Raw genomic sequence first — 13,156 nt, 5'->3', positions numbered from 1 at the left:
TTATCCCTGAGCAGACCTCTTTAGCAGACATTGGCATGGCCTATATTTATTTGTTCTGAACACACAGAACAGATGTATGACAAATGATTGTTGTTTCCTACCAACCCCCTACCCCAAACCAGATTTTCTTTCCTTCCCAAGCAGCCCAGGCTTTGTAGTGGATGGACAAGTAGCCTGGTGACTCTTGAATCTTGTACGTACCTCTAGCTGTGAGGAGACCAGCAGCATTTGAGCCTTCGCAAGTATGGGACTTAAACTAACACTATCCATTACTATAGTGGGGTGGGTGATGGTGTTTCTATCTTTATATAGATGTATTATGCTGTGTTAGATTTTGAATTTTATATTCTCTTCTAGAAAATAAGAGAAGTAGCAAAGTTCCTGTCCCACACCACCTCCATGTCCTTTGGGCTAATGGTAATTCTCATTTCTGTAGCACTTTAAAGTCTGCAGATCGTTTGCCTCACAAGATCCCTGTGATGAATGTAGTGCACATGTTTCTGGCTTCATTTTGCAGGTGAGGAAATTGAAGCTTAGAGAGGCTGATCCATTTACCCATGGTTATGAGGTTATTAAGTGTTAGAGCCAGGGCTGAAAACCAAGTCTTCAATTTGAGATCCAGTGTTCTTTCTACTACACCTCACTGCCTCCTAAATACTTACTTTACTTTCCTATCTTTGTATAAAGTTCTGCCATGTGACACACATTTCTTCCCCAGCCTATGTGATTTTAAGCAAATGGCAGTACATACTCAGATGTAAAGAAATATGTTAAGGCAAATAGGAAGTTAAAAGTTGGAAGACTCAACTTGATTCTTTTTTTTTTTTTAATATGAGGCAATTGAGGTTAAGTGACTTGCCCAGAGTCACGCAGCTAGTGAATGTTATGTGTCTGAGGCCAGATTTGAACTCGGGTCCTCCTGACTCCAGGGCCGGCACTCTATCCACTACGCCATCTATCTGCCCCTCAACTTGATTCTTTTCATGGCCCTCTGCAGTGACCTTAAATAGGCTGAGTGAAGAACAGCAGTCAACTAATTCTAGCCAAAAAAAATAGAATCCAGGTGTCATGATCTAGATGTCTAGAGTCCTTCTTTATCCTTTGTAGGAATTAGAAACCAAATCCATTCTGCCTATTCTGGTCTCTTACCAGAGCTGCACCATGGCAGTCCATCTTTATGGTTCCCATCTCATAGTGGAGAGAAATTGCTTTCTACTGTCACACAAGCCCACAGCCTGGGCACAGGTTTTCATTTAGTCATGGAGAGATTCTCAAACACATTACAGTGGACCACACCAAGTAAAAGAAGTCTTGAGAGTGAAAGGAAGGGGTATCTAAATTAGATTCCCCCCCCACTGCCTAGATATCTGGCTCTGTTTATTTGAGTTGTTGTTGTTATTCTAACAACATTTGTTTCTAAATTATGATGCATTTCAATAAGAGTATTTTCAGAAATAGAATAATAATAAATAATAGCCCAAGAAAGTTTATTCAGCTCACTATATGTTCGTGTATGTTTAAGCTTGTTAAATGGTTTCTTTTTTTTTTTTTCACCAATTGTCAGAGGCTTATAACACACAAAAATTCTTCTTTTCAATCTAAGTCTAAAAAACCCTAAAGGGAACATTTTTGTAAAGTTGGAAGAAAATTCATGTAGCCATCTTGGGTTATGAAAACATTTTTTAATGGTTTCATTTTTAAAAGGGACCAGCAGCTCTCAAATTGCTCAGAAATGTCTGAAACGTAACATTTTAAACTTATCCCCTGTCTTTTAAATCCTCTGTGGAAATTCCAAGCTTGAAAAACAGCTGAACTTTTAGAAGCAGAGATATAATCACTGGAAAATATGAAATCTCTCTCTACTCATCCCACTCCCTTACTTCTCCTTCTTACAAGGGGCAGATGTATGACTGGTGGAAACCTTCTTGTTGAAAGATTTGAATTGCCAAGCACAGTGAGATTCCACTGAAAAGCAGCAAAGAGAAACTCAGGAACAATTGTGCAGAATAGCCTCCTTCCTTTATATGATGCAAGGAGGAAAAGACTTAGCCTTTTTCTTGCAAAAACCACAATATTACTTACATGCCTAAGTAACTGGAAAAAAAGTAGTATGGGCTCTGTGTATAAGAACTATAGGATGAAGAAGGGAGAAACCAATATGAATAGTATGGACAATTTTTCCCCCCAAAGCCCCATTGAGAAACCATATTGTTGAGCTTGTATTTGTTATTTCTTTGAAGAGTTTCATAAGCGGGGCTGTGTGGTTCCGTATTTCCCTATGAATATTTTCTTGGCCACAGGTAGCTTATGAGGGAGATAAGAATGAGGCCATGTTACTTTTTGAGGACTCTTCTTTACATGGGCTGTATCCCACAACCACCAGGCACCAGTGTGCCTTTATAAAATAGACATGATTGTGATGTATGCATCATTGCTAACCACCTTTCAGTGGTGAGTGAACCTGGGAATAGAGCATAATCCTCAGGTATACCATCTTGGTTTTGTGCCATACTCTGAGATACAGGGACAGCCTTGAGGACCTTCCTTTCTGAGCCCTCATGAAACAAATGGGAAGTTCATTGTTGTTATTTTATTATTATTAGACTACTAGTGGTGATGGTATTAAAATCAAGAGCAAAATCATTGCCTCACTATACTATTTTCCCAGATGTCTGTGCTGTGGGCATTGTTTTATGCCATTGCTTTGGTTCTTCAGTCCCACTTGGACAAATGAGGTGTGAAATATGTGTTTATTTTACCAAACCCTTAGCAAACATTGTCTTATAGTTAAGATCCAGCATCTCATTACAATGAATGTCATTATGGAAGACCATGATTTATCTACAAAATGAGGATAGTTTTTTCTGCCAGGATCACTGTTGATGTCACAGTCTGTCTGGCTCCAGGATGACTGGTTTATACTCAGGTCCGTACAAGATCCAGGCTCATTGTTTTGTCTGATTCAGAATCCATGGAGAAGATGGATTTATCTTGATGAGTAAGACTGAGCCAGACTCTGAGCTGAGAGCATCTTGTCTGCCCCCGTTCATGGAAAACAAACTCTGGGCCTTTGGTTTCATTTGATGGTGAATAATCTCCATTTCCTTTATGAATTGATGTTCATCTTGAATGAGAAAAAAGAAATCACAATAATTTTAAAAAGTGAATTTTTAGAAGCAGAGATATAAATCCTGGAAAATATAAAATCTCTCTCTGCTCACCTAATGCTCTAACATCTCTAATCACAGATTCCTGGAGGGTAACTGAGCCTCCCCTCTGCCAGGGCACCTCTGCCTTCAACAGTGCCTTGGTCCTAGTCAGTACAAGTTAAAATATATTTTAAAGGAAACGTGAATAATACAGATTTCATTTCCTAAATCCCTCATTTTCTTAGCTTTTTGGCATGCTCTTCAGCAAAAACCTCCAGCCCAACAAGTTTTGGCCCAGAGATGTTTCCATGGATGTACAGAACCTGATCCTGACTTTTTGCCTCCAGAGAGCACCCAATGTTTTCTATTGTGTACATGGGTCAATGATCACAGCACAATTAAGACGAGTTTGTTAAAGAAGTGTAACTATCAAGAGGAGGGGGTCTTCCTAATGAAGCTGAGGGGCTGGGGGCTGACCAAAGTACACAGTTGGCACAAAAGCACCATATTCAGTTTTCTCTCTCTAACCCTGGACAAGTAGGAATATGGTTGTCCTGAACTTCACCCTTATCCATCCATTCATTCAAACTGTTCAGGGTCCCTTGATAGTGATCACAGATTATTAACATCTCTGACAAGACCCTACCACACCATAATAAATCAAAGTGGCCTATTTCCCCTACCCCCTGGTCTGGTTCAACTCTTTTCTTAAGGGAAGGTTGTCCTCCTTTTATGATTCAAAACATTTAAGAGGTTCCCTACAAACAGACTAAGTGAAAATAACTGTTGTGTTTACTATCTTTTTTTCCCCAAGGTAAAAATAAAATTAATGCTGTTTTTCTCTATTTTCATTCCTTTTGCTTTTCTTACCTGGACCTGAACCTCTGAAAGAGATTCCCGTGGCTCCACCCACCACTGCAGCCAGCAGCATAGAGGAGCCAGAAGGTAGGTTGTTTCTTGGTCTTTACTTTTTCAAGTTTTTGTTCTGAATTGCTGTGGGTAGAGGAGGATGCTCCATGGACAGAACTGAAGGAAAATAGGCGGAGAGGAGGAACATGAGGACAGAGAGAGGTCCTCTTGCTAACAACAACTACTATTACTGCTGCTACTACTACTACTACTACTACTACTACTACTACTACTACTACTACTACTACTACTACTACTACTACTTCCCATCCCAGGTTTGAATATTCACTTCACAATTGGAAACATATCCAATCCGATGTGGGTTTGCTGATACACACTTTATCATGATAAGGAGGGAGGCCTTTGATGAGGGCACCCCTTCCTTCCTTCTTCCCTCCTTTCCTTTGTCTCTCTATTGGGAACTCAAAGATCAAATTCTTCATGGTCACCCAAATGAGAAGCTGTTTACACACTTGCTTAAAGCCAGAGGAGTAAAATGTCAGTAGGTCTTTAGTTCTAGGCTTTCTGGGCTTCAAGATGGCTTCTAAAAGCCAAGATGACATCCATCTGGTTATTTCATAAAACATCAGATTCACTATCTCAAAAACAGAGCTCTATGTCATTCCCCCAAAACTTATCCATCTCTCCTTTAACTTCACCCATTTTTCTTGGGGGAATTGTCATTTTCCCTATTATTCAGGTTCACAACCAGAGTCATCCTTAGTCACCCTCCATATCCAATCAGCTTGTTGATACCTTCAAAGCAGCTTTTGCATTAGGCCTCCTTTCTTCACTCACATGGCCCACCAACCTTGTTCAGACCGTTATCACCAATGGTGTGCAATGTTTCAATAGCCTCATGATTTGTCTCCATACGACAAGTATCTTTTTCACTTTAGTCAATGCTTAACACACAGCTACCAAACTTTTCCCCTAAAGTACAAGCCTGACCATCTCATTTCCTTGCTCAAGAACTTTGGTGTCTAAAATGGTATTTGTTTCTAGAATAAAATGCAAATTCCTGTTTGAGATTTAAAGACTTGCCCAGTCTGGCTCAAGCTACCTTTCTAGACTGATTTCCCATTACTTCATATCCTGTTCCTTGTGATTAAGCCAAACTGACTTATATCTGTATATGACTTTCTGTATTACACCCCTCTGCCTTTGCACATGCTACCCCCAAATGCCTAGAATGATCTCTCTTCATCTGTGCCCTTTGGAAACTCTTGCTGTCATCAAGTCTCAACTCATGCCACTTCCTGTAAGAGACTTTTCCTGATTTTCCCCCTTGTCCCAGAATTGCCTTGTATATATTTTGCATATGTTTTGAATTTATGGTAAAGCAGCATGGCATAGTAGCTAGGGAACACACCTCAAAGTGAAGAAGACATGGATTCATGCCCTGTCTCTCCTACAAACTGGGCTGTATGACTCTGGCAAGTTGCAATACAGTCTTAATCTGTATAGGTAGAGAGAGTTTTCTTATGGGAAGTTTCTTAAACCAACTAATCTCATGTCTGAACTCCCTGGCTCCCTGGACCAGAAACTAAACAAATAAAACTAAAACAATAAGTTGTATTTACTTATATGTATACATGTTGTTTCCCCAGTATGATAGAAGTTTATTTTTTTAATAATATTTTATTTCCCCAATTACATGTAAAAACAATTTTTTAACATTTGGGGTTAAGTTCCGTATCCTATCCCATTCTCCCTCCCCTTTCCCTTCCTTGAGATGGTTAGTAATCTGATGTAGATTATATATGTGTAATCATGTAAAACATTTCTATATTGGTCACTTTGTGCAAGAAAAAGTAAAGAAAGAGAGAAAGAAAGAAGGAAGGAAAGAGAGAGAAAGAAAATAGCGTGCTTCAGTCTGTACTTGGACAGCATTAGTTCTTTCTCTAGAGGCCAATAGCAATTTTCCTCATGAATCCTTTGGGATCATTGTATTGGTGAGAATAGTTAAATTATTCACACTTCATCATACGATATTGCTGTTACTGTGTACATTAGTCTCCTGGTTATGCTCTCTTCATTTCGTATCAGTTCATGTAAGTCTTTCCAGGTTTTTCTGAAATCATCCTGTCTGTTATTTCTGATAGCACAATAATATTCCATCACAATCATATACCACAATTTGTTCACTCATTCCCCAACTGATAGGCATCCCATCAATTTCCAATTCTTAGCCAATACAGAAAAAGCTGCTATGAATATTTTTGAACAAATAGGATCTTTTCCTTTTTTCCCTCTTTCTTCGGGATACAGACCTAGCAATGGTGTTGCTGGATCAAAGATCATGCACAATTTATAGCCCTTTGGGCATAGTTCCAAATTGCTCTCCAGAATAGTTGGATCAGTTCACAATTCCACCAACAGTACAATAGTGTCCTAGTTTTCCCACATCCCCTCCAATGTTTATTATTTTCCTTTTTTTCATATTAGCCAATCTGATAGGTGTGAGGTGGTACCTCAGAGTTATTTTTAATATGACATGCATTTCTCTAATCAATAGTGATTTTTTTATATGACTATGACTAGTTTTGATTTTTTTGTCTGAAAACTGACTGTTCATATCCTTTGACCATTTATTAGTTGAGAAATGACTTGTATTCTTATAAATTTGACTCAATTCTCCACATTTTTTAGAAATGAGGCCTTTATCAGAGATACTTAGTGTAATTTTCCCCCTAATTTCCTGCTTTCCTTCTACTTTTGGTTGTGTTGGTTTTGTTTGTGCAAAAACTTTTTAAATTTTATATAATCAAAATTATGCATTTTACATTTCATGATTCTCATTATGTCTTTTTTGGTCCTATATTCTTCCCTTATCCATGGATTTGACAGATAAACTATTTCATGCTCTCCTAATTCGCTTATGCTGTCACCCTTTACATGTAAATCATGTACCCATGTTGACCTTATCTTAGCATATGGTATGAAATGTTGGTCTATACCAAGTTTCTGCAATACTGTTTTCAGGTTTTCCTAGCAATTTTTGTCAAATAATTAGTTTTTGTCCCAACAGTTTTGAATCCAAATCACTATCAAATACTAGATTACTATGGTCGTTTACTACAAAGTATTGTGTATCCAATCTGTTCCACTGATCCATCACTCTGTTTCTTAGTACCAGATTGTTTTGATAATTACTGCTTTACAATAGAATTTGAGATCTAGTATAGCTAGACCACCTTCCTTCACTTTTTTTTTCCATTTATTCCCTTGATTTTCTTGGCCTTTTGTTCTTCCAGATAAATTTTGTTATTTCTTTTAGCTCTGTAAAGTAACGTTTTGGTAGTTTGATTGGCTAAGGCACTGAATAAGTAGATTAATTTAGGTAGAGTTGTCGTTTTTGTTATGTTGGCTCAACCTACCCATGAGCGCTTGATATTCTTCCAGTTGTTTAGATCTGACTTTATTTGTGTGAAAGATGTTTTGAAATTGTGTTCGTAAAGTTTCTGGGTTTGTCTTGGCAGGTAGACTCCCAAGTATTTTATATTGTCTACAGTTATTTTAAATGGAATTTCTTTTTCTATTTCTTGCTGCTGGGCTTTGTTGGTAATATATAGAAATGCTGATGATATATGTGGGTTTATTATATATTTTGCAACTTTACTAAAGTTGTTAATCATTTCAAGTAGTTTTTTAGTTGATTCTCTAGGATTCTCTAAGTATGCCATCTTGTCTACAAAGAGTGATAGTTTTGTTTCCTCATTACCTATTTGAATTCCTTCAATTTCTTTTTCTTCTCATATTTCTATAGCTAGAATTTCTAGTACAATATTGAATAATAGAGGTGATAATGGGCATGCTTGCTTCACCTCACCCCTCATTATATTGAGAAGGCTTCTGGCTTATCCCAATTACAGATAATGCTTGTTAATGGTTTTAGACAAATATTACTTATTTTAAAAAGAAAGTCCCATTTATCCTATGCTCACTAATGTTTTTAATAGGAATTGGTGTTGTATTCTGTCAAAGTTTTTTTCCTGCATCTATTGAGATAATCATATGATTTCTGTTGGTTTTGTTATTGATATGGTCAATTATGCTCATAGTTTTCCTAATTTTGAACCAGTCCTGAATTCCTAGTATAAATCCCACCTGGTCATAGTATATGATCTTTGTGATATATTGCCATAATCTCCTTGATAGCATTTTATTTAAAATTTTTGTGTCAGTATTCATTAGGAAAATTAGTTTACAGTTGCCTTTTTGTATTTTTGCTCTTTCTGATTTAGGTATCAGCTCCATATTTATGTTGTAAAAGTAATTTGGTAGGACTCCTACTTTGCCTGTTTTTCCAAACAGATTATGTAGTATTGGAATTGATTATTCTTTAAATGTTCGGTAGAATTTGCTTGTGAATCCATCTAGCCCTAGGGAATTTTTCTTAGGAAGTTCATTGATGGTTTGTTTAATTTCTTTTTCTAAGATTGGGTTAAGTATTCCATTTCCTCTTCTGTTAATCTGGGCAATTTATATTTTTTGTAAATATTCATTCATTTCATTTAGATTGTTAGATTTATTGGCATATAATTGGGCAGGATAGCTTCTAATAATTCTTTTAATTTCCTCCTCATTTGTAGTGAACTGACTTCTTTTATTTTTGATACTGGTAATTTGGTTTTCTTCTTTCCTTTTTCTAAAATGAAATTAACCAATGGTTTATCTATTTTTTTCATAAAACCAACTTGTAGTTTTATTTATTAGTTCAATGATTTTCTTTCAATTTTATTTTCTCTCTTTTGATTTTCAGGATTTCCACTATGGTGTCTAATTGGTAGTTCCTACTTTGTTCTTTTTCTCATTTTTAAGTTGCATGCTCAATTTATTGGTATGTTCTTTCTCTATTTTATTGATATGAGCATTCAGAGATAAAAAAAAATTTCCCCTAAGTACCACTTTCATTACATCCCATAAATTTTGGCATGTTGTCTCATTATTGTCATGTTCTTTAATGAAATTAATTGTTTCTGTGATTTGTTTTTTGACCCATTTATTCTTCAGGATTAGAATTTTTTTAGTTTCCAATTAATTTTTATTCTATTTTCCACTGCTGTTTACTGAATGTAATTTTTATTGCATTATGATCTGAAAAGGATACATTTAATATTTTTGCTTTTCTGAATTTGGTTGTGAGCTTTTTATGCCCTAATTCATGGTCAGTTTTTGTGTGGGTACTGTGTACAGCTGAGAAAAAGGTATATTCCTTTCTATTCCCATTCAGTTTTTCCAGAGATCTATCATATCTAACTTTTCTAAAATTCTGTTCATCTCCTTAACTTATTTATTTTTTTATTAGATTTATCAAGTTCTGAGAGGGGAAAGTTGAGTTTCCCCAATAGTATAGCTTTATTGACTATTTCTTCCTGTTTATTTCCTCAAAAGGGCCAGGGTCTCCCATTGCATCCTGAGCTATATCCAGTTGTCCTGATGAATATCTGGCCACTGAACCCAGGTGGCTCTGGAGGAAAAAGTGAGGCTGGTGACCTTGCACAGCCCTCCGTCACTCAAAACAAAGTCAATTGCAAGTCATGTCATTATCTCTCTGATGTCGTGGTCCTCTTCGAGAATGAAGGATAAACACAACAACAATTTCCTCATTTAACTTCTTTAAAAATTTAGATGCTATACCATTTGATGCATATCTGTTTAGTATTGATATTATTTCAGTACCTTTTAGTAAGAAATAGTTTCCTTCCTTATCTCTTTTAATTACATCTCTTTTTGCTTTTACTTTGTCTGAGATGATTGCAACCTCTGCTTCTTTTCTACATATTTTCCCACAATATTTCCACATTAGTCATGTTGTAAAGAAGAATTAGAACCAAAGGGAAAAACCATGAGAAAGAAGAAACTCCCCCAAAAAAACAAGAGCGAGAGAAAATAGTAAGCTTTTTTTGGTGAGGCAATTGGGGGACTTGCCCAGAGTCATACAGCTAGTGAGTGTTATGTGTCTGATGTCAGATTTGAACTCAGGTCCTCCTGATTCCCAGGCTGGTGCTCTATCCACTGTGCCACCTAGCTGCCCCATTAGTATGCTTTGATCTGCATTCAGACTCCGTATTTCTTTCTCTGGATAGGGATAGTGTGTTTCTTGTAAACCATTTATTGTAAGATTCTGGTTTTTAATCCATTCTGTTGTCTGCTTCTGTTTTATGGGTAGGTTCATCCCATTCACATTTATTGCTATGATAACTAACTATATATTTGCCTCCATCCTAATTTTCCCTTGTTTATCCTTCTTTTTCTCTTACCTTTCACCCTGTCCATCCTCACAAGTGTTTTACTTCTGATCACTGCCTCCCCCAATTTGCCTTCTCTTCTATCAGTCCCTCCCTTCTCTTGTCCCAATCCCATTTATCCAACTGAGTGTGTATGTTATTCCCCCTTTGGGCCAATTCTGATAAGGATAAGGTTTAGTTTTGCCCGCCACACCTTCCCTCCATCTTCTCCCCCACTGTAATAGCTCTTTTATGGGAGATAATTTACCCCATTCTATCCCCTCCTTCCCTCTCCCCCCAGTGCAATCCTCTTTCTCACCCTTTTAAAATGGATTAGCCTTTTTTTTAATATCATCTCATCACAGTCATCTCACAACTGTACTCTTTGTCTCCATATACTCCTTTTAATTGCACTTATAGTGATAGTGTTCTTAAGAGTTGCAAATATCATCTTGCCATGTAAGAATATAAACAGTTTAATCTTAATGAATCTCTTATATGTTCTCTTTCTTATTTCTTTTTTACTTTTTGGTGTTTCCTTCAGTCTTGTATTTCAAGATCAAATTGTTTATTCAACTCTGGTCTTTTAATTAGGAATGCCTCAACATTCTCTATTTTACTAAAATATTAATTTTTCCCCCAAAGGATTATATTGTTTTATTGCATGGGTGTTTCTTGGTTATAATCCTAACTCCTTACCTTCCAGAATATTTTATTCCAAACCCCCTGGTTCTTTAATGTAGAAGCTGCTAAATCCTGGGTAATTCTGGCTGTGGCTCCATGATACTTGAATTGTTTCTTTCTGGCTGCCTGCAGTATTTTCTCCTTGACCTGGCAGTTTGGAATTTGGCTGTGATATTCCTGGGAGTTTCCATTTTGGGATCTCTTTCAGGTGGTGATGGGTGGATTCTTTCAATTTCTATTTTGCCCTCTGGTTCTAGGATATCAGGGCAGTTTTCCTTGATCATTTCTTGAAATGTGATATCCAGGCTCTTTTTTTGTTCATGGCTTTCAGGTAGTCCAATATTTCTTAAATTTGCTCTCCTCAATCTATTTTCCAGGTCAGTTGTTTTTCCAGTGACAAATTTCACATTTTCTTCTATTTTTTAATTTTTTTTATTTTTTTTATCATATCATGATATCTCATGAAGTCATTAGCTTCCACTTACCCAATTCTAATTTTTAAGAAATTATTTTCTTCGGTGAGTTTTTGTGTCTCCTTTCTCATTTAGCCAGTTCTGTTTTTTAAGGAGTTATTTTCTAGGTGAATTTTTGTATATCTTTTCCATTTTTTGTGTTTCTTTTACCAGGCTGTTGACTTTTTTCATGATTCGCTTGCATTACTCTCATTTATTTTCCCAATTTTTCTTCTACTTCTCTTATGTGCTTTTAAAAAGCCTTTTTAAGCTCTTTTCAAGAGTTCTTTTTTTGGCTTGAGACCAATTTACATTTTTCTTTGATGCTTTGCATGCAGTCATTTTGACACTGTTGTCTTCTGTGCTTTGATCCTCCCTGTCACCGTACTAACTTTCTATAATTAGGTTCTATGTTTTGGTTTTTGCTCATTTTTCTCCCTCTTTTGTGACTTTGTACTTTTATGTGAGAGTTGGGCTCTTTTGCCTTTTTATATATACCAAGCATTTAGCACAGTGCTTGGCACACATTAGATACTTAATAAATGCTCCTTGATTGCTAAGTTTTTAGTAATGCTAAAATGCTAAGTTTTTCTACCTAGGCAATATGCCTGAAATTCTAGTAGTTGCCACCAAATGAGTAGTTGTTCCTGTTAATTGATTTGTTAGGTCCAGTGGACAAGTTCTTGACTAGGTGTTGATTACTGAGAGATAGGAATAGTATATGAACCACAGAATCTCAGAGTTGGAAGGGACCTTAATGATAGTCTAGTCCAACCATTACGTAACTATCAATTTTCTCTTCTATACCCTTAATAAGTGGTCACCCAGAATTCATTTGAAGTCCTCAAGTAAGAGGGGGAATACTCTCTCTTAAAGGAACCTATTCTATTTTGGATAGCTCCAGGTGTTGGAAGTTTGACTGACATGGATCTTAAATCTGTCATTCTGCCACCCCCATTCATTGGTTCTTATTCCTGCCATAAGAGACTAAATAGACCAAGCCTAATCTCTCTTCCTCATTTCCTTCAATCATATCTATATGGCATCATTTGAAGTCCCTTCACTACCTTGGCCTCTTCCCTCTGGATATGTTCCAGTTAATATCTTTCCTAAAATATAATGCCTAGAACTAAGCATAGTCTTTTAGATACGTACATAGGTAATTTCACCTCATTACTGCTACTACACTTCTTCAAACGCAACCTATGAACAATTTATGTGGTAACAGCAACATTGTGAAGAAAAGCTACCTGTAAAGATTTAAGAACTCTCATCAACCATGATTCCAAAAGACCAATGATGAAGCAAATTATCCACTTCCTGACAGAGGAATGATGAACTCAAGGTTCATATGAGACATATGTTTTTGGATATGGCTAATATGGGGATTTGTTTTGATTGATTATATGTATCTGATGCAAGGACTTTAAATTTCAAATCAGGCAAGGAATTGAGGTAGGTATTGATGGAGTTTCCAAAGTGAAAGAAAAGTAAAAATAAGAGAAGAGGATCATTGATGCAGTTTAAAATGCATAGAAGAGAATGAAATGAAGGTCAGTAGGAAACATAGAGAATCAGGATAGCTTTGAAGATAACAAGTTACATTTATTATATACTTTAAAAGAAAAGTAAGTTGATCACAAAATAGTCACAGCTTCATGTATAGTCCTTCATTATAATTTGTACATGGAACTGCTTGTCTTATTTGGTGTTGGTTAAGTTAAAAAAA

The 13,156-nt window shown here is 36.4% G+C and overlaps 1 protein-coding gene across 1 annotated transcript in view; it reads left to right on the top strand.

The window, feature by feature from the left end:
* Positions 1-13,156, top strand: part of NTN1 (netrin 1) — a 400,398-nt gene that overhangs the window by 265,570 nt on the left and 121,672 nt on the right. Inside the window, exon 5 of the mRNA XM_027857194.1 lies at positions 4,041-4,094. Coding sequence (XP_027712995.1) covers positions 4,041-4,094 — 54 coding nt within the window. The remainder of the gene's footprint in view (positions 1-4,040; positions 4,095-13,156) is intronic.

This window comes from Vombatus ursinus, unplaced genomic scaffold (genome assembly GCF_900497805.2).
Source record: "Vombatus ursinus unplaced genomic scaffold, bare-nosed wombat genome assembly UNPS02011916.1, whole genome shotgun sequence".
Classification (NCBI taxonomy): Eukaryota; Metazoa; Chordata; class Mammalia; order Diprotodontia; family Vombatidae; genus Vombatus; species Vombatus ursinus.
Note: the sequence above shows the minus strand (reverse complement) of the source record. Positions and strands in the feature narration are given on the sequence as shown.